The following is a 21,325-nucleotide window of genomic DNA, read 5'->3' as shown; positions in this document are numbered from 1 at the left end:
TAGCCTCTTCCAGTTCCTGGGGAGGCTATGCTTTAATTCAGACCCTGAGGCTACCTGCACATTTGTATCAGTGAGAGAGCCTTTATTTTATGATTCTGGCAGTGGGTGAAAGCAGCTAGTTAATTTACACTGCTTACTCAGTTGTTTGTTAAATGGCAGTGCTGTGGAAAGCATTTCTCCATGGGCAAAAGGGCTGGCTGTGGTTCTTATCTTTGTGGCCAGGCATACAAAGCCACAAGCACAGAAGGTCTAATCTTCTTGGATGGATGGTGGCCAAGCTCCTTTTGCACTCAAAGCACTGAAGTCAATGGGAGCTTGGCCTTGCCTAAAGTCTGCAGAGTCAAGCCAAGCAACCATTAGTGGCAAAGGCAGCATTTGGGTCTTGCTTCAGAAGAAGAGATAAAGCTTAGAGAGGGAAGAGCACATCAGGGAAGAGCCAACAGCCAGAGGTCACGGGCTCAGGATAAGGAAAAGATGACAACAGATGTTCATCTCTAAGTGCGGGGCAGGGGTTATGTCTATAATGCCTCCAGTAATACATCTTTCTGTCCTGCTTGCCTGCCCCATTCAAGTCCATGCTGAAGAGGCCTCTGGCCTCTGTGGAATGCACCCAACATGCTCAAAATCATGATGTGCCCCATATGCAGAGAACATGCTACCTTCCCCCTTATCTGCACTTCATCGCCAAGGCAGCTTCTGAGCGTACACCAAACTGTGCCTCTGCCTGGGTGAGCACTGGCTGCTGGCAGTGCTGGGCCACCTCAGAGCAGGTCAACACTGAGGGCGCCTGTGACACAACTCACGTAGAAGGTCTGAGAGCAAGCTTTCAACTCGGCAGTGCAGGCACAGATAAACCTACTACTGCAAACACGCGCGCTGAGAACACGTTGCAAAACTGATCTAGGACCCTTGGCACATATTCGCATCACTCATTTAAGTTCTATGTTGCCACCCAGATACAGGTATTCGTTAGCCATGCTGGGTAGTTGGCTGTCTTGGTTGTATCTATATGGGCTACCTTCCTATGCGTGGCTTATGCTGTTGTTCTGCCCTGAAAGAGTTTGGGATCACACTATCTAGGCTAAAAGAGAATTTGGTTGCTTTCTACCAAATACATCATTTTTGCCGTTTTTTTTGCCAAAAGCTTTAAGAGGATCACCTGCTGTCTCCTTCACATGCATATTTGCCTATAGAACAGTACTTATAAGATATAACTGCTCAAAAAAAAGAAGTGCTGTCTCTCTTGTTTTGGAAAATAAGGCTTTGTTGTTCCAAGCTCCCGTGTTTTGTTCCTCTTACTGTCCTCAAACCTGCTGAGGACTGGGTTCCCCCTTTACCCCTCCCCACTTCATTTAAAACCAGGGGCACCTTGTGGTTGAGTACTACATGCTTAGCTTCCCCAAGCACAAACAAAGGGATTTGTTGGATTGGAGAGGTTTTATTTTGCAAGATCAATGAGATCAGCAGTTTCTTCAACTCAAGCCCAAACTGTTTAGTGGGGGGAAAGTTTGGATTCAAACCATAGGTTTCTGCACATGAACCTGAACTGAACTGAAGCCCCCTCTAGGTTCATCTATATACACGAGACAAGTGGAAAGATGAATCGATAGTTAGACAGATGGATTATAATGTGTTTTATATGATATATGGAAACTACTCTCAGAGTGCAGGGATGGCCGGTAGCAATCATTCTCAGGGGTAGGCACCAGAGCATTGACTGATCTGTAAAGGTCAGACCCTTCAAGATTTTTTTTTTCATCTCTCATACATTCCCATTTCAGGTCTTCTCATCTATTTGTGTACATGTCTATGACACCCATCCCGTCAAGCAGGGAAGAGGGTGGTGGGGAGGAATAAAGAGTCCACTACACAGATAAGGTTTGGGGTAGAGTCATTTCAGGTGCAATGCACTACTAGTGAGTGCTTCCCACAGGGCAAGCCAATGTGATTTTTTTCACCAAACTTTCTGAAACATTTGGTCTCCCTACTCTTCCATTAATCCAACAGTGTATCAATTTGCACTGCCCACACAAAAGTGATGTGTATTCACATGGCAATTCATGTAACCACAGCATTTACTTCTATTCCCATGGGGACAGATTTTTGCTCTGTGCCTTACAGCTGCAATATACAAAAACAGAAGGCTGGTTGTGTAGCTAACCTACACTGAAGCAGCTTTCCTGATTCTGTAACATTCACAGAAATTTCCCTGAGCTGAGGAACTGGGCCCTGACTTTGGTGTTTTTTTTGGGTTTTTTGTTTTTTGTTTGTTTGTTTGTTTTTTCTTCAGAGAGAGATTACTTTGGATTCACTCTTATGGCTATCTAGTTTAGTACACTATAATTCAATTATGTCACTCAGAATCAGGTACAGAGTGATTTACTTGAACTTTGCAATTACACACGCACAATTCAATTGTAGGTGATTTTCTTGGCCTTTCCAACTTTGACACTAATATACTTTGCATTTCCTTAGGGCCTTCAATCATGGCAGATTTTGCTCAATGCTGTAAAAGTTATGACCCACTTCTACAAACACATTCCTGCCAGTACCTTTACTCACATAAACAGCTGTGTTGACTTCAGAGGAATTACTATTGTGTACATGGCAGACCCCCAGAAAGTTGGCAGGAGTGGTAAAATGAAATTCCTGTTAGTGTTTCTGGGGGAGATTTTGAACAGAAAAAACTTTCCCACTGAAGAAATAAGGAGTAACCATATTTTCTGGAAATTTCAGGCCAGTTATTAAACTATTCATACCTCCAATTAACATCTGAGCTATGTCATGAGATCACCAAGAACTACATGGCATCTTTAGGAAGCAAGTTGTTCTGGGATGGGATTTTATTCCAGGGGGCTAGCCAGCATCTACAGAGATGCAGTAGTGCCCAATACACATTTGCTAAGACCTGCTACCTCACATCAGCATCCTACGCTTTGTGATTAGGTCATAGCAGTGTTTCATCATTGATTTAGAGGGCTGATGCCTGCACAATACCAAACACAACAGAACATGACTGAGCAAGAAGAGCTTGTTATTTGCCATTATATCGGTCCACGTAGTTCAGGCGTAGAAATGACTGGAGATTTGGGTTTTTTCTTTTTTTTTTTTTGTTTGTTTAAAAGCAGCATTTAGATACTTTTTTTTTTTTCCATCAACCACCTTCATGGTGCATGAGAGTATCTTTATCTTCATTGTACGGAAAAGAAAGCTGAGAAAGAGACAGACGTAGTGACATGTCCAAGTTCATTCAGAAGGCCAATGTAGAGCTGGAAACAGGCTTTGTCAGAGTTTAACACCTCTACTTTGTACACTGTGCCAGACTGGCTCTTTGGGAGCTTCAGGAAACATGGACAGTACAATACCTTTCCTCACAATTTTTGATACAAAGCCTTAATCAACACCTCCAATTTGTTCTTAGGGAGTATTCAAGTTTCTTAAGATTTCTAAGGAAGGGTGGAAAGATTATTATTAGATAGGTGATTGCTGTGGTCATCTTCCATGGTCTTATAGATCACATACAAGATCTGGAATCACTTTTTGTCTCCTGAAGTGACTTCTTCCTTAAACACAGTCAGCAGATTATCTTCAACGCAGATCTCTTCTGCCATGGAAGTGATCTTCCTAACCATTACTGGCATTTCAGTGATCATCAGTAGTCTCCTCCTCTTCTTCTCTTTTCCTTCCTGTCTCAGATCACATTTGAAACTATTCAGGGTGTCTCCATCCTTTTTTTTTTTTTTTTCCCCTTTCTTCTTCTTTATATTTCTGCGTTTGTCCATTCTTAAGCCTGGTAGAGACTTAGTCCTCCTGGCTAAGAAACACCAGGTATATTAATGACTAATGAAAAAGTGAGTGAGACAAGAAAGGAAAGGCTAGTAGGAACAGTGAGGGGAAGAAAGATTGAGACAGTGAGAAATCAGCTGCCTCCGCTTCCTACTCTTCTTTCCCAGGTTATCCTTCTACCTGTTCTAAATTAATATCAAAGCCAGAGGGAGCAGTAAAAGGTTGGTGGGGGAGAACATGACAACCTTAGGAAAAAAAAATCACGATGCAGAAAAGTGTCTGTCCCCTGTCTAATTCCTGCAGTGGCCTGTAGCTGATGGTGCCGAGAAAAATACAGCAGCAAGCTCTGACATTTCATTTCTGCAGAGAATTGAAAAAGGGCTTGCTGTAATTCATCGCTTCTTGTAACTCAAACCTTTTTTGACAGGAGTACCTACGCTGTCTTTTAACAGTGGCACCACAGTGGCTGTAATTGGACATGAAAAATGATGTTGAGTTTCTACTTGCAGGGAGGATTGGGGCGGGGGTATGTGGGGCAAGTGGCAACTTGGTGTGAGAGGATGACATCTGGCATTATTTGAATAGGTTGGTTTCAGGCAAAAAGAAGGAAAAGCCAAAATGAAGGGTATGAAGTGTAACAAGTATGATCATCTTGTCCGAGGTGTGCAAAGGTGATAGTAAAGGTGGTTTTCAGCAGAGATGAATGTGCAAAGGATCAAAGTAAAATGAGAAGTGTGCTGCACCAGGAGTTCTAACTCCTCTACCAACCCAAGCGCTTATGGCATTTGTGGAAAAAGGACATGCAACCTCTCTTCCCGAAACAGGGCCGATTCACAGCTGTAGTGGTACCCAGTGCCCATAGTGCCAGTACAGACAGGGAATCTGAGACACAGACTTTGGCTGAGGCCACACTGGGAACACAGTTGTGAGTAAAACTCTGGTTTGCCATCCGCTTGCCAACCCTTTGAAAACTGGGTCTGTCATATGTAACCAGAAACCCAAATTAAAGTTTTTGGCTCTTGCCTAAATGCCTTTGTGTCTCAGTGATCCTCAGCACACCTCTGTTGTGGCATTGCTGTTGAGTGAGGCACTTCAAAGTAAATCTGTGGCCAAATTAGACTCTGAATCATGAATGCAATAAACATATTGTCCTGTTTTATAATGGTTTTATGACTATTAGGCATTCTGGTTCCATTGTGTCGGGAATCTTCACAGTTTACACAGAGAATAAAAATTTTTAGTCAGGTCTTACAGGAGAGGAGGGACGCTAAAGAGGAGATAAACTCTTCCTGGGCTAACTAGTGGTAAAACAATATACTTCTTCCACTGTGGCAGCCCAACAGGGATCATCTAGAATAAGGAACAATGATCATATTTCAAAGGAGAGCACGAAAAGTGTCTATGAGTGGAGGAAAAAAGGACCATTGCAATGGACAGAGTGTAACACATCCTAAAGGAGAACCTAACAGAGTTCACCCAGTCCATCTGTCAGTTCAGATGCTGGGTCAGCCTACCTAGGTCTTTTCTCATCTTGCCAAATCTCTTTTGAAGACTCTTAGTGTTAGGGATCAATAAAACCTCACAGCCACATCTGTAGTTCCTATGATCCCATGTGGATACCTGTGGTATTAATCAGATTTGCTGACTGGCAAATCTTCTTTCTCCTATCACACTCTCAGGGTCCACCAAGACAGGACAGATATTAAAGATGTCCATAACAATATTCCCCTAACCAATATTCAGAAGATGGCAGTTTGGAGTATAAACTTTGTTTTCTTTGCATTAAACCCATGACAATTCCCAGCTGAATAATAAGAAAAGAGCTTGAACCTCTGAATTCCCCTCTCCCCAAGAAAGCATTTCCCCGTACTGGGGAAGGTGCATCTTTCTGTCATTTTATTTCCCTACTTAGCCTTTCTCTGCTCCCCATGCCAGCTTCTTGCTCCTAGAATGTCTGTATAAAGAAAAATAAGAAAGTCCCATAGAAGGAGAGAGGAAACTTAATTATTTTCCTCTCAGTGTTTCTCCTTATAATTGGTGTCTTTCATGTCAAGATGATCTCAATTTGTATTATGGGCTCCACGCAGGCAGCACTTTCTCTTTGGTCTATAAAGAAATTGTCAAGTGTATAAATCATAGTGTACATTAAATTACACTAGCCTTTTACTTATTAATTTCCTCAGTTTTTTCTCCCTCTGTTGGATGTTCATTCTCTCCCCCATTTTTTCTTTTTCTTGGGGATTGTCTTCTTTTTCTCATGCCTCAATCTCAAAAGAAAAGAAAAGAAAACAAACAAACAAAAAACCCAAACAAACCCCCCTCTCATTTTTGCTAAAGGGCTGAAGATCTCCACTGCCTTTTGCAAACTGACCACATCTAACTCAAGAACAAGTAGGACAAGGTCTGTCTAGTTTTTCTTTAAGCTACATCCAAAGCTTACTCAAGTTCAGTGGGGATTTCATGGCCGTTAGGAGGCTTCAGATCAGCTAGTGTTCTGCATTGCAAGGCTGTGAACATTTGGGACTCCAGACATTGTCTCTCAGGGCTGTATGTAGCACACCTTCTATAAATTCCTGGCTACCGTGACTATTTCTCTTACTGACTGCATGGGATGCAGGTTCTGGCTATCTTGAAGTGAGCACTATGGTCTTCTGACCACCATTCTTTGACCACTGGATTTAGATAAGACGTTGTGTCCACATTAGGAACCCATAATATATAGCGTGACTGCAGCTGTCAAAAGTTAACAGCTCTCAAGTCACACCTTGGTACACAGAGCTTGTCAACACCAACCTGCTATAAACGCAAGCCAGTTGCAGTGGTTGAGCAGATGGGGGAAGTTAAAGCACAGTAACTGAGTAGTTTGGCTTCATTATCCAGTGCAGGAGAACCAAGATGGAGTTCGTCTCACCTAACTCTAACTGCATAGACTACCTTTACAATCAGTGGAGAGGAACAGGCACTGCAGGAGACCAGTCATCCTTTTCATCTGAGACACCAAGCTTAAGAGTGGATTAAAATGACACTTTTTAGACATTTGGAGTTACATGACATAAATTAGCCTCCTCACCTGTGTGATGTCAGATCTTTAAATGTCTGTAACAGCTAGCTGCGCACATGTGGCTACAGGAGCCCTGTGGCAGGATCTCCATCCTGTTGCAGCTAAATACATCATCTCTGGCCATGCTAATATTTTGTGATACCTGTGGGAGCTACAGGTCTTTACAATTGTAGAAGCAGGGGCTGATACAAAGTTTATTCCGTACCAGATTCTCTGTTGGTTTTAGTACTTCAACTGTCCAGAGTTTGTTGGATGATACAGGCATACAGGAAAGCAGAAATTGCTCAGTAGCGTCTGGAGCCATAGATTCTTCTCTTCCCGAATGCGAGTCTAACTGTAGTCAGTTTATGGCTAAGTACATTTTCCTCTTGAGACAACAATGCAGCAGGATCTGCTAGGCTCTCCATCATCTTAACCTACTTGTCAGCCAACTTGATAACTTTTTATTACTAAATATGTGTGCAAAGCAATTAGAATAAATCTAAATTATTATGAACTGCTTAAAAAAAAAAAAAGGGAAATTAAGAAAAAAAGAAAAAAGAAATTTAACAGCCTAGCTGCCCAAATGTGAGTAGCCACAAATAAGGGAGGGGCAGTATCACCTAAAGCACCCTGTAACACTCGACAGCCAATTTGTGGTCTGACTTTACTGGGAAGCAGTATGTTGGGAGATTCCTATTCCTTTCTGCCTTCCTGCTTCTTGTGATGCCTGTTTGAACTTGCACTTTCTTTGGTTGCCAAATCTAAAGGATAATTTCATTCCACTTGGGGGTGGTCACACACAGAAAGATATTTTGAATAGTCCGTCTGCATAGTATATGGATTAAGTGACATGGAGGAAGAGGAAGGGAAGGACTTACAGATCAAAATCTAAGATGGTTCTGATACAATCTGCATCTCCAGCTATTAACATGGGGGGTATATCCTCAGTCCTGTTCATCAGACACCCCCATCATATTAGGCACTACTGGTGAAGATGATCATGGACATCTGCTGCTCTCTGTCCTGGGAGTTAGCAGCTCTGAGGATATTGATGGTCCCCAATGCTCTTGTTGAGAGAAAGAGGGATAAGTTTGAGTACAGAAATCCTATTCACAGCATGATGGCAAGTTTTTTATACTTGCTTATGTTCTGATGTAAGAAAGGAAAAAGAAGCTTGAAAAAGTAACAGCATGAGATGTTTTGACTCATATCCTGCCCTCCCCCCCAGAAAAAATCTCAATAGCCAGCACTCCTGCAACATGTAGACAAACCAGATCCAAATCCCGTTTCCCAAGTACGGAATGGAGGCTGCAATGTTACAGGTGACTATCCTGCTGAGCTAACACTGGAGGTGGAATTCACTTTTCCATTTTCTTTTTATCATGCCAATCTCAAGAAATCTTTGCAATTAAAGTTTCACTGATCCTGATATTCTGACAAAGCATTTCTGCTCTGACACTGTAGTGTTTCCAGAGGAAACTATTAGAAATTTTAAAAGTTATGTTTAAAATTTCATGACCTGTATGAAATGAGTCAGACCCCTCTCCAAAGGTGATTCAACAAAGCCTCTGTCAGGTAAAAGGGGTAACACTGATTTACCTTGGACCAAGAAGCAGCCTGTACTCTGTGGTTACTTCTTGGCTTACTAATTGCTTCCCCCCCCCCCCCCCCCTCATGGAGTAAATTCCAGTGCTAGCTGTGATGCATGGTAAAAAAACCAAAGCAAGTCTCTGCATATGAATGTTTGATTCCACCATTAATTATGTTCTCTCTTTGCTCTTTCTTACAGATGAACAGGCCAATCCAGGTGAAACCAGCGGACAGCGAAAGCCGAGGAGGTAGTTGACTGCATTGCTTTCAGCCACAGTGCTAACTATAATTGTTGTCTCTGGCTTCTCTCAGGCAATGTGCTGATCAATTAGTAACGTAATCACTGCCAAAGAAATTCCCTCTGCAGCAAAGATTCTCTTTATTAAATCTCCTTTACTTCGTCTCGCTTTCCTCATATTCAATTATTATTTGATTTTAAAAGGCAGGCAGGTGCCAGCGATTGCCTGGGAAACAAATAACTGCCTTGTTAAGAAGTGAAGCATCAGGCGCTGACTTAACAAAGTTTAACAGCGGTGACGGCAATGTAGGTTTTTCAGACCTATGTTGGGCTGAGCTGCAGAGGTGTTTAATTTGGTTAGGATAAAGCTGATATTTTATGGTTTCTCTGACCATGTTGTTTCTGCTTGAACTGAAACAACTCTGCTTTTGGAAAAAGCAAATTCTGAGTTAGCGGAGTTGTCTGCACCTTTATCAGCTTATCTGGATAAACCTGTTGTGGAAACTGAAGACTTCTCTCAGTCTCGGGGAGTTATTCAGGATTTGCACAGGTGTAGCTGAAAATAAGAAGCTGGTCTTTTGCTTTTCCATCCTGCAGAGTGGATTTGGAAGGCTTGGCTAAGTGATCGTTCAATAGATCACCAGTGATAAGATGTTTCCTGTAAAAGGTTTTCTACCAGAACTGATGTGGTGATACTTCACCGTACTCTTCTAATAGAGGCCTGTTTGTCAGATCAGACACAGAGCTCACTGAGAAAGTGCGAGGTGGTCCATTATGCTGGACAAATTACCATTCTGCTTCTTTTTTTCTTATATATGTACATTTACGTTTCTAACCTGCAACAAAGGCACGTCACATCATACAGCATCGTCCAGTGGTGTTTAACAGAACCAGGTCAATATATATACCCACGTATATATAATGACATGGTGCTTCCTTTCTCTCTATATCTGTTTGTGGAAAAAAAGGAGAGGCTTTTGCTCATATATGCATTAAAAAAACTAGTGGTTGTGTATCATATAAATGCAGGACTAGATTTTGTCATTTAGTGATGATGTGGATCTCAGATGTGTGTGAACTCTTTAATTTCCACCATAGACGTAAATGCTTCCTCATTTACGGGACAACTGTCTTTGTGCTGGCATTAGTGGAAATCCCCAGCAACAACTACTTAAAAGGAGTAAAATGCTTCGCAGACAAAAGGCACTGACATTGTGTTCTTTTTTCTGTTGAAAGCTTTGGATTCCAGAGGCTTTGACTGCATCAGTGTGAGGCTGAAACTCTCCAGTGACTCAAGTCATTGGAAGACTTTGTATGTAGCTTGTTGTTAAAGGGCTGGTGTTATGGAGTGGTGAAACCGGCGGGTCGACAGAGGCTCTGTAAGGAAGGGCTGTGGTGCGGTGTAATTGCAGGGCAGGAGAAGAACTGAGTGCTGGAAAAACGCCAGAAAGCTCAGGGATAAATATTGCAGTTTTAGAGTCCCCATGAAGTAAATTCAGGGGAATTTGGCCAACACTGGGCAGAAAGTGTTTGACGGGCTCTGCGATGGCAAGTTCTGCTATCGAGGGCCACGGCACGTTTCTAACCTGCAACAAAGGCACGTCACATCATACAGCATCGTCCAGTGGTGTTTAACAGAACCAGGTCAATTTACCCCCTTTCCCTTCCCGTCTGACGATCTGGCTCCGTGCCTGAGTAGGAGTGGGTAAGCCATGGGCAGTTGTCAATGCCGATCTCCTCGGGGAAAAGGGAAAGGCTCAGCTGCCTGGGCAAATGAGGGGACATTATGCACATTCCAGTGGAGCTCGTGCCGACAGCGAGAGTGAAGGGAGGGCCTTTTGTCTATTTAATTAGACATACCAAAAAATAATAATTAGGCTGGCCAATTTGCTTAGTGTGCCTACAGGGTATGTAGCTCCCAATCACTCTTTTTCTTCTTTTTTTTTCTTTTTTTTTTTTTTTAATGCAAATCACTAATAGAGAACACATGCCTGGCTTTCTGGGAAGGGTTTTCAAGCTCGTTTGCTAAGAGCAGCTGCTTTCAGGAGGGGTGGTTTGAACTGCAAAGGGCTCCGGTGGTGGTTTGATTCCATATTATCCGTCACACCAGTGGTTCCCTCCCCATTGTATTTTAGCTAATTATCTCCCCAACACACACAAACCTCATCTTTTCTCACCCGTTCCCCTCCCATATTGCTCCTGTCGGCAGTGATCATAATGCAGGGGCCAAGCGGCTGCGCTCATCATTGGCGTGAAAGACACGTTGTCCTAATTCCCCACTGACAAGCTGCTTCTGGGCTGGTGGTGTTTCAGGACAGCATGACTCAAGGGCAGCTATGGGAGAAAAGAACAATTGGCACCCAAGGGAGGCATTGTATGAAAACTTACGTTCTTCGTGAGCCCACCGGTTAAAGAAGGCATGGCAAACAGAATGATAAAAAGGAGGCCGTGAATCTTAGGAGCACATCAAAAGACTTCATTAGGGCTGCAAGATAAAGGTCAACTTCAACAACAAAGAAACTTAAGTTGTAGCTTATTATACCCCATCCCTGTGTTGGGATAGGACGTGAGGGAAGACAAGGGCTTGGAAGATGAAGCAGCAATTCTGCACAGCACGAGTCTTTGGTCTGCCCAAAGCCCACACTCTGAATATACCTCTGTCTTCTGGCTTGTGGGAAGTTTTGATGCCAGGACAAGGTATTAAGGAAAGAATTCAGTGCTGTTTGAAACTGTAGTTTGCAAGGGGGCTTTTAGTGGAAATGGTAAGCAGTATTCTTGAGGAAGCAAAATTGTGTTTTATTTAGGGACAGATACCTTCATTTTGGTAAAACATGAATCTTTGACTTTTCCAGTAAGTTCTCCCACAACCCAAAGCTGATGGGAGTCCAAAATTTACCGTCTCCCCCAACCAGATTCTGTTCAGCATTTTTTCCTCTTTTTTCCAAGTCTGGATTTTGTCGGTCTTTAACCTTTCCTGTGTCGTGATTCTCAGTTGAAGTGAAAGCGGGTGTGTTAGCACTTAGTGTGTGTGAGCGACAATAATTTAGACTATCAGACCATCTAGGTTTGGGGAAGAATTCAAAATATCGCTTGGCACAAATTACATTCAACCCAACAAAATGGAAATGCTGAGCACCCCTTATTAGTTTTGCTGGTTTTATTATTTTGTTTGTTAATCCCCATATTGGACTAGGAACAAGACAAAGAGTGCAATCCTTTTCAATAAAAACTGGCATTATTTACATTCACCTAATCTCACAGGAACTAGAAATGAATGTATTCTCAGTACATTTCTCTAGGGAAACAGTCTAAATTAATGGGAAAATTTTGCATTTTACGTTCCTGCCTGTTTGTGCATGTGTGTATAGTCTGGCTACAAAATGTTATGTAGGGGCATTCCTTCTACAAAATGCTTCATGAAACTTCAAATACCTGATTGGAAGGTCAGAGTCCTTTGACATTTTATAGAGACTTTAGCTGTGATGGAATTGATAGAATGTGATAAAAAGGCAACAGTTCTGTATTTCGTTCTGAAAAATCAGAGTGCAACTCATGTTCTGTTAAGGGTATCAAAAACTCTCATTGACCTTTGTGTTGTCCAAATTTAGCTTGACTATACAGAAACTACTTCACCATAGATTAGGTAGTCCAATATGATTTTAGGGTTGTAAGCTATAACTCCATGTTAGATTCTGAGCATGAAAAATCCCAATCAAACTGATAGAATTTTCTATTATTTTCACCCTGTTGTTGATGATTTTTCTTTGTTCCTTGTCTAATATTCAGCTCTAAAAATAGTCTGTAGATATCAGTGACTTAAAGTTTTGCAAACTTAGGGAAAGATTTCAAGTCTATTTTGTGGTTTGGGGAAAAAGTTTGGAGCCATTTCTTATTTTATCCACAATATCTCTAGCTCTCACTAGACAACTCTCACTGCAGCTGGCAGGGTTAACCTATGATAAACACAGCCCCGAGGTCCCACTAGGTTGTACAGAGAGTAACATTTTTTTTAAAAGGAAATTATTCTCCTGCTACTGTAGTTGCACTCCGTTAGTGCTGCTTAGATGCTCCATTGCTCCCACATTCCTCTCAAAGGACAGAGGAAGGTCCATAAAGGGAAGCATGCAAAGATGCGTGCAGTGTGCTACCCAGGCCCAGTGTTGTCTCTACCAAGAAACACCTCATGTTGGTTTTAGGGTCCTTCTGCATTTTATGGAAGAGATGCAGAAGGTTCCTGAACTAAAGAAAATTAAAAGGCAAAGTCCAGAGTGGTTTAGAGTTGAAAGGGTGCAACAGCATGCAGAGAGGGTGTCGAGAGAGTTACAGGCGAGCCTGCAGTTCATCACATTGCAGTGTCTTTGCATGCAAGACTTCACAAACCTACTAAAGCTTCTGTCTGTGTTTGTGCTGTCAAGCAAATTTGTTTGTGTTTGTTTGGGGCAGGCAAGTGCAGTGTGTCTTTTTTTGTCTGCTCTTTGGGGGACATGACAGCAGCAGCTGGAAGGTTTGGACTTCATATTTCAACTGACTTGCATGTTTCTCTACCCGTTACTCAATGTGCAGGCTCTGAAATTATCTGCTTGGTTATGGTTTATTCCAGCTTCAGAGCAAAATTTCCAAGCACTCATTTAGAGTAAACAGCAAAACAGTGGTGCCTTGCTCATGCACTATGATCTATTTCATTTTATTCCCTTCCATCAGCTCAGCAATGATGATAGGGGCAGAATGGCCTCTCCACAGTTTCCGACCCCTATTTTCCTTTGGGACACAAGTCTGGATCTATTTCTCACTTCATCCAGGACATTTCTAACTCACTAGCTCTCTGCTACAGCTGCCAGGGTTTATCTGTGACGAGCACTGGCCCAGGTCCCACTAACTCTTTGGCATTTAGCTGTTTTCCCTTTAACTGATCAGAATTCTGTGGTTTCTCCTGATAGCCAAAACCTCTCCCATCCAGATACTAGCCAGATCCTGACCTGTTTAGGTGCCAAAATCAAGCAAGACTTGTTTGCCTTCAGCTTAGTTTGGCTTCACAATAGTATAACAATGCTGTTGAGAATTATTTCCGTCTTCCTTGGAAGTGCTTTGCAAAGGGGAGGTTTGGTTGCCTACCGGAAAGGTCTGAGGAAGACTTAAGGGTCAATAAGGAGATGGCAATCTTGGCTCAATATCTCCTCTCCTGCACTGCTGGATGTTAGGCTATGCCTGCATGCAAGAAGCCCTGAAGTCTGGGACTATGCACTCATCAGAGTTGTAGCTTTGTAATTCTCATCTCTTCCTTATCTCTGAGCCACATGTGTTGCCTGGCACATCAATCTCCGTGGAAACCACTTTACCAGCAGTTCCCTATCTTGTACCTTTGGTGAGCTTCTTTAAAAGACTTTCCACCCCAGAATGTGGAGAGTAGGCTGAGGCAATGTCCTGTTTCTAGGCGGTGATCCATACAAACTACCTTTATGCAGCCTGCCACAGCTTTTTCTTCAACTGCTCATCTTTTTTCTTTCATAGTCCCAATACCCATTCAGCAGGAGCAAAGAGATAGCACTGGCAAACACCCTAGGGAGACAGATAACATTCTTCTCACAGCTGGGGGAAAAGATCCAAGCTTACTCCTCCATGAACGCATCCCCATTAACTCTTTCAATGCCGCCATGAGCCCAGTGTGACTCACCCTAATCTTTTACAGCTTAGGTAGAGCAAGGCACAGACAGGGACTTGCAAACATTGTGCAACACAGGCGTGCCAGCCTTTGCTCTGACCATGGCACTCGCAAGGCTAAGACTACTAGTTGGACAGTAACAGCTCCTGTCTTCACATTGTACTCAAGACCTCTGGACAAATAATGTAGCACACCCAGGGCCTCATATTCCCCTTTCCTTCCCTCAGTGCCCACGATATGTTTAAACAACATCTCTCTCCCTGTTTATCTTCCCTTACAGTTTGAAAGGAGATTTCCAACTCCATGCCAAATCCTTCTCCTAAGTCTCATACATCTCCTCTTCCTGAGATTTGCCCCAAACATGATTAATCAACTGTTTATGACTTTTCTTGCAGGAGGTATCAAAAAAAACCAACAAAACCCAAACCAAACCAAAAAGGACTCTTACACCCAAATCTAAAGATATTTTCTCTGCTTATTACATATCCAATATTAAACAGCACACTAGTGATGAGTTGCAGTATCTCTGTTTGCAGGGTAAAGAGAAGAAATGACTGTTTAAAAATAATCCAATATTCTGTTAAAAAATCCACTGGGGGAGGAGATGAGCTCATGAGTCAAAGGGAAAAAGAGAAATCAAGAACCTAGCCAAAAGATCTTGATATTAAACTGGGAGGCAGCTTTCTTGCCTCAGAGGCTGGGGAAGTGTCAGGATCAACAGAAAACCTTGGTGTCATTGGGAGAGTAAGCTCCTGAGGAATGGCTATCAGAGGTGCTGTAATGTTGGGAGAGACAGATGTCAGTGCCTTGAAGTGTGTTTGTCTCTCTGTCTATCTAGCCAAGGCCTGGGGAAGGAGCTGGCCCTAGATACCCCACAGTCTTGAGCATTGCTCTGGCCCCTTCTGGCCTATATGTCCATCAAGTCCAGGTCAGAATCAAGAAACTCACCCAGATTTGGACATTCTTACTTTCTCTCAGCTCAGGTTCAAAGTTCTCTCAGACTTTGAAAGGCAGAACTGAGGTTTAGACCCCATGGTGTGTGATGGAGCCTTCTACGGCAATGCTCAAAGGCACTGGCACCAAAGGGAACCTGTCCACTGGATTTTATTCCAGGTTTGAATATCTGTTAAAATCTGTAGTGTTTTTCCTTTAGCCCTACGACAAACCTGATCTAGAAAGAGCATTTTAGTACTCATGGAAATCTTTTATTTCGAGCCATGGATTGTTGTGAGACTGATTGCAGTCAATGGGAAATTAAAATCTCCTGGTTTATTGTGGAAATTAAGGATTGTTGACACCCTGTTATCCTCACAGGGCTGTATTTTTCAAGCAGGAAGAATGTACCAGCATGCAAATGGATCAGTTAATTCAAAGTGGTCCTGGATGACCCCGTTCATGTTCTCAACTGTCTGGTAAAACTTAATTCTGGGGGAGAAAAAAGGCTCTGGCAGATCCTCATGTGTAGTGTTTTATATTTGATGACTCTGCTGAAGGCTGATGCGCTCCATTCCACACTCACCTGCTGAAAGAATATAGGGGACATCAAACTTTTGTTCATGTCTGCCCTTTCCATCGTGATTGAAATCGATGGAAGTGTGCCCATCAATAGGAACTGGAAAAGATCCGCAGGACATTGTGTTCTAGCACATGTCCTGAGGACAACCTTTTAAAATCAAGTATTAAGGGAATAAAAGGGGAAAAAAAAATTGCACATTTTTCATAAAGCATCTGTAACCTAATAGTTTACTGACAAGAAGGAGGAGAGTCTAGAGCAGAGCCTGGGGAGAGACTGGGGAGATCATCACGTTGAGGTTTTGATATCAATTCTTTTCTCTGCTACCACAAAACTTTTGATCAATTATGTAACTTCGATTCCCTTCTCCTTCTCACCCTTCCTGCATTGCCTGCTTAGGTTGTGATATGCTTTTATTCGCTCGTTTCTTGCAGCTAGTGCCTTTGGCATTCATGCATGTCAGGCTGTCAGTGTCATAGGGTTAAGACACCAGTGAAAGCCTGTAGCTGTGCCCAAAATGATGTGTGCAGGACCAAGAATCGAGTATGGTGTATAATCGAGGGCCCTCACATTGCAGAGTTATTTGGAGTTTTTTAAACAAGAGGGCAAAAATGGAAGAAGTGATGGGAGGAGGAGAGTGGAGGAAATAAAAGATGTAATCTTATAAAAAATTCCACCTTTGTAAATACAGCTCAACCTCCTAGGTGAACTCAGGGACACATTACAATCCTAGTATCTTTTTTTAATGCAAAGGTTGCTTGTCAATGGGTTTTTATACAGCATTAATAATACATTTATAGATACACTCCACAATTAATTGCAAAGCATTTATGGCACTGAACAGTTAGAATGCATTATGATAATCACTCCTCATGCATTGACTTTATTGTAAAGGTTTTGCTGATCATTATAATTGGCTTGTTATTACACAGGGATATAATAACACCTCTCTGTATAGTAGTTTATAGCACATCAATAGCAAATGCATTCCCTTTATTGGAAGCAATGTGCATTTTATTAGAATATAGCTGAATAAGTGCAATCCATGTAGACAAATGAAGTTTCTAATGAACTGTCTCACAAAAGAGTCGAAATAACAAGCCATTAATTATGTATTTTTCTATTGACGAACTTGTAGTTATGGTTACATGGCCATTTCTTTAAAAAATTGAAGGCATGTTTTGCTGTTCTTTCTGAGAAGCGTTTGGGGGAAAAGGAACATATAGGTCATTTTTCTGCCTGATGTTAAATAAAGCGAGGGTGACTGATGCTCACACCTTACAAATTTCATTTGCTTGCTGAGATTTTCTAAGCTTCTTCCTTGTACATTTGGTCTGACATTCACAAAAGATCAAAATGTTCCCGCGCTGAATCCAAGCCCAGCTCCTGGAGTGGTGATGCGCCAACATCCTCTATACAGTCAGCAACACGTTAGGTATGAGGGGCTTGGTGCTGTCCTCACTCCTGTTGTGTGGGTTCCTTTTCTGTATTTTACCAAGTGATACTTTAATAAAAATGCACAAGCAATCTCTGGACAAGGCCTGTGATGCATAACATCCAGTCTCTGTCCTCATGTCAAAAAGCCGTTGCTGCCGATTGCTGTACCAGGAAGGCAGAGGTCTTAAAAGAGGTCTGGTGCAAAATGGGATGTGAGGAGGAATGACAAAGACAAGAATTAGTACAAAGGAAACTGAAGCATCTGGCAGAAAACTCACTGGTTGCAGGTCACTTAGAATTGGGGTAAAAAGAGGCACGTTTTCTAATTAACAACAAAAAATACTACAAGGTAACCAAAGTTCTTCCCCTGCTTGCCATCATTACTCTAGGTCTGAATTTCAGTTCTTTCTGGCAACTTACAGTTGCACGCATCTGATGTACACATGTAATTAATGTATATTTTTTTATTCATCTAACCCCAACTGTAATCAATGTTAATCAATTGCCTAAACACTTTTAAAAGTTGTTGATTCCAGATCTGGTACAGTTCACAGCGTCACACTGCTGCCTAAAGTATTGCCGGGGTACAAACCGAGTCCAGCGTTCAGCACATCATGCTGTGTGCCTGTTTCATGACTGCCACTTGCTTATTGCACGCTTGCAGAGACCTTTGCTTCTAGGGTAATCCAGGGTCTTTCTAGAAAGGGAGTCTTGGTGCAATGTAGGAGCTGGGAAATATCTGGACTGTAGTCAGTACCCTCAACTGTTGGCACACAGAGGTTACAACTGAGCAGCTTAAAATAAGACTGGGACAACCCTGCCGTTTCGATGCGGACTGAACTCTCTTCTCTGAGTGGGAATTTCAGCGAGAAGGGTTTTGCCCCTTGCCTGCTGAGATCCCAGACTACAGTATCACAGCTTGCAAGAAGTTTCAGGACTCAGGAGATACTAGAGGCTGAGAAAACTTTTCTCCATGGCATATACATCATTTTCCAATTGCTATATATAGTTTGCAGTATTTATGTGAACTCAGTTTGGGAGGAAGAAAATCCCTACGTAAATAATTTAGCTCTCCAAGTAAACTGCATCTAGTGCTTTTACCCAGAAACCGGCCCTCTTAGGAGCCTCAGACTTAGGAACAGAAGAAATTTTAAATAGGGCTTCTGTGCCACTGTCCTTAAAATGTTAATTTCAGGCAGAATTCACTTTGCCTAGTTTTAGTGCCTAATATTAGGCATATAGTCTTAGTCAGTCATCTAGGCTACTCCTATGGACAGTGGAGGCAGAGAGGTACTTCTAAACCGTGATTCACCCCATCCTAAGACAGATGGGATAAATGGTGCTTGGAAGTTTCCTTTCTCTGTCTCCACTGAATCTGGAATGAACCTGTGGCAATTAAGGCAGATTTAGATATCTCACTTTTAGACACCTGGAGAGAGGTAAGATGAATCGCAACTTTCACCTTTGCATGCCACAGTTTTCCATCCATATTGTATGAATGATGATACTTGACTTTTCTGAAATCCTAGTTAAGATCTATGAATAAAAATTGCTCTATAAAACCTATGGCTTGTAGGGGATGTTGGGGTTTTGTCCTAAAAAAGGAAAGCATCTTTCTCCATTAAAGTATTTGCTTCATAATGTCAGGGGAAGAGAAGGAGAGGCTGCATCCCAATCAGCCTGAGCAATAGAGATAATCTGATCAATTTTAATTCCTCTTTAAAGTCAATTTCCATTTTCATTTTTGTATTTGGGTTTGCTACCACTCCCATTCTCATGACAGAATGTGAACTCAAAAAAAAAGAAAAAAGAAAGGGTTCAAATTAAAAGCAGTGCGTAACCTCAGTGTCTTTAAATGGTGTTTTCATAATTAAAAAAAAAAAAATTATCTTTAAAACCAGCCTGTTTTGGAATCTGTGATGGCAAATGAATATGGCTCCTTGTAATATCATTTGTAGAGAGGTAATTTTCAAGGCAGCACTGCACTGAAACATTTTCCCCCAGGGAGGATAAACAGTTGGCTTCAATTAGTGAGGCACTGTTTCCTTTCTTTTCAATTTTAAGGGCAGTCTTGCAGCCTGATCCTGCACAGAGAAAGCGAAAGCTCTACACAGGGCAATAGGCTGCATCTTGGAAGACTGAGGCTTAACGTCTTGCCTTACCACAGAGTTTCTCCTTGAGCTTGAAGAAGTTACTTAGGGTCAGGCTATTATTCTCACTCCATTTCTATCTGGTGACTAACATTATCTTTGACTGTCTGAATATATACATAGAATTGGCCCAACATCTTGCTCTGATTTCCTTCTGCAAAATAGCTTTGGTGCTGCAAGGGTACATGCGTTAAAGATTATTAGGTGCTTAGGTTCTCTAATCATTAGTTTCAAGGAAGTAACTTGGGTGGAAAAATAGAGAAGTTCAAAAGTGTCAAATATGTTTCACTACTCAAATCTCATATAAAGTCAATGGGCCTTGGGTGTCTAAATACTCCCTTTGAAGATCTCCCCAAATAATGACATTCTTCGAAATAGTTTGACCCAACTTTGTGGGTCTGATTCCACTCACTTTTACAGTGGAGTCAAATCAGACTTGTTCCTGTAGGAGACGCCACCAGCTCATGCTTGTGGGAACTGCAGCAGGACGTGTCCCTTGGCAGAGAAGGGTTGCTTCGTACCACAAGTTGAGATAGCCCAAGGAACAGGACCAGAAGAGTGTTTAAGAGATAAGTAACTCAAATGTATTAGGACTGGCCTTAGTGGAGAGATACTTTCTTGTAGCATCAAACCTAGTAGTATTCAGGAATTCATAGCGAGTAAAGTACTTCCTGCCCATGAACTGCCATATGAATGGTAATTAATTCCCCCAAATATTTATTTTATCCGTCTCTTGAGTCGCTGATGAATGACCAGATGCATTGATTGTAAACCACAAAATACCAACACTTCCAAGCAGCCATCTAATTAACATGAAATTATGTTGCCACAATGTAAGGTACATTGGATGAGTTGCTTTCTTGGATTTTTTTTTTTTTTTCAAAATGACTAGGACTATTATTATTATGAATAGCTAATGAAGAAGAGATGTGGGAGAACGGGCCAGAACCTCAGGCAAGGGGGAATGAAGATAGTATGAGTTTAATGACTTTAGAGATTGGACTGAACCAAAGCAGTGTCCCCACTCCCTAGACCAGAAATCTAATTATTTACTATCTATCTTGCAGTAGTGCCTGGGAGACCAGTTATGAACCATGACACCAGGTTCATTGTACAATACAGAACAGACGGAGACCCTCTTTTCCTTAAGAGCTTACTCTCTAAAGATAAGACCAGATACAGTGTCTGGATGCAGACCTGTCATATAGTGTCTTCCCAGATGTAAGAAAAGGCATCTTGCTGTAAGAAAAAGCATTTTGCTGAGTTGCACAACTGGGAGAGAAACTAACACATCAGGACAGGGGCTGTGGAGTTAGGGTCTACCAGGGGAAAGGAAACATTAAGGATGGCCTTCAAGCAAACCTCCTTTTGGGGACACATCCTCTGAGACCAAGCGACATCCTGAATAGTATACACAAGACCTTAAGCTAATAGCACGGCCTCTTTCTTGACAAAGACCCTCCCCCTGCACGCTTATACCATGTGGTTCTGGTTGGCATATTTGGTCACAGCTAAGGCCAAGCAGCTGTCTTTGATGTACAGGTTTGCTAGTGGAGAAGACCCTGAGGTTCAGCAGACGTCTGAGGGACACACCGCACTGACAGGGAGCCTCTTATGACACCGTGCCACTCGCTATAGGGGCGGCAGGTCCGTGGGTGCTGTGGGAGAAACAAGGGTGCGGGAGGAAACTAGGATACGGCAGTGCCTGAATACCAGCTGCCTCTTTACAGGGAGCTCTTCAAAGGGACCAGAGCCACCTAGAAAAAAACAGGAGTTAAACACAGTGTATCACAACAGAAATTCAAATCCCGATGCAAGTATATTCTCCAGTGTTTGCAATGAGCTGAATTTATCCCTGTCTCTCCTTCATCTCAGTGTGTGATCCAGCACTGTTCCCTGGTATTACAGG

The 21,325-nt window shown here is 42.2% G+C and overlaps 1 protein-coding gene across 14 annotated transcripts in view; it reads left to right on the top strand.

Moving 5' to 3' along the window:
- CELF4 (CUGBP Elav-like family member 4) overlaps positions 1–21,325 on the top strand; it is a gene marked incomplete at both ends in the record, with an annotated part of 693,394 nt that overhangs the window by 395,954 nt on the left and 276,115 nt on the right. For all 14 annotated transcript variants that reach the window (XM_082496991.1, XM_082496998.1, XM_082496993.1 and 11 more), the window contains one exon: positions 8,619–8,667. In XM_082496991.1, coding sequence (XP_082353117.1) covers positions 8,619–8,667 — 49 coding nt within the window. The remainder of the gene's footprint in view (positions 1–8,618; positions 8,668–21,325) is intronic.

Source organism: Vanellus vanellus (assembly GCF_965231255.1).
Source record: "Vanellus vanellus genome assembly, chromosome: Z".
Lineage (NCBI taxonomy): Eukaryota > Metazoa > Chordata > Aves > Charadriiformes > Charadriidae > Vanellus > Vanellus vanellus.
Note: the sequence above shows the minus strand (reverse complement) of the source record. Positions and strands in the feature narration are given on the sequence as shown.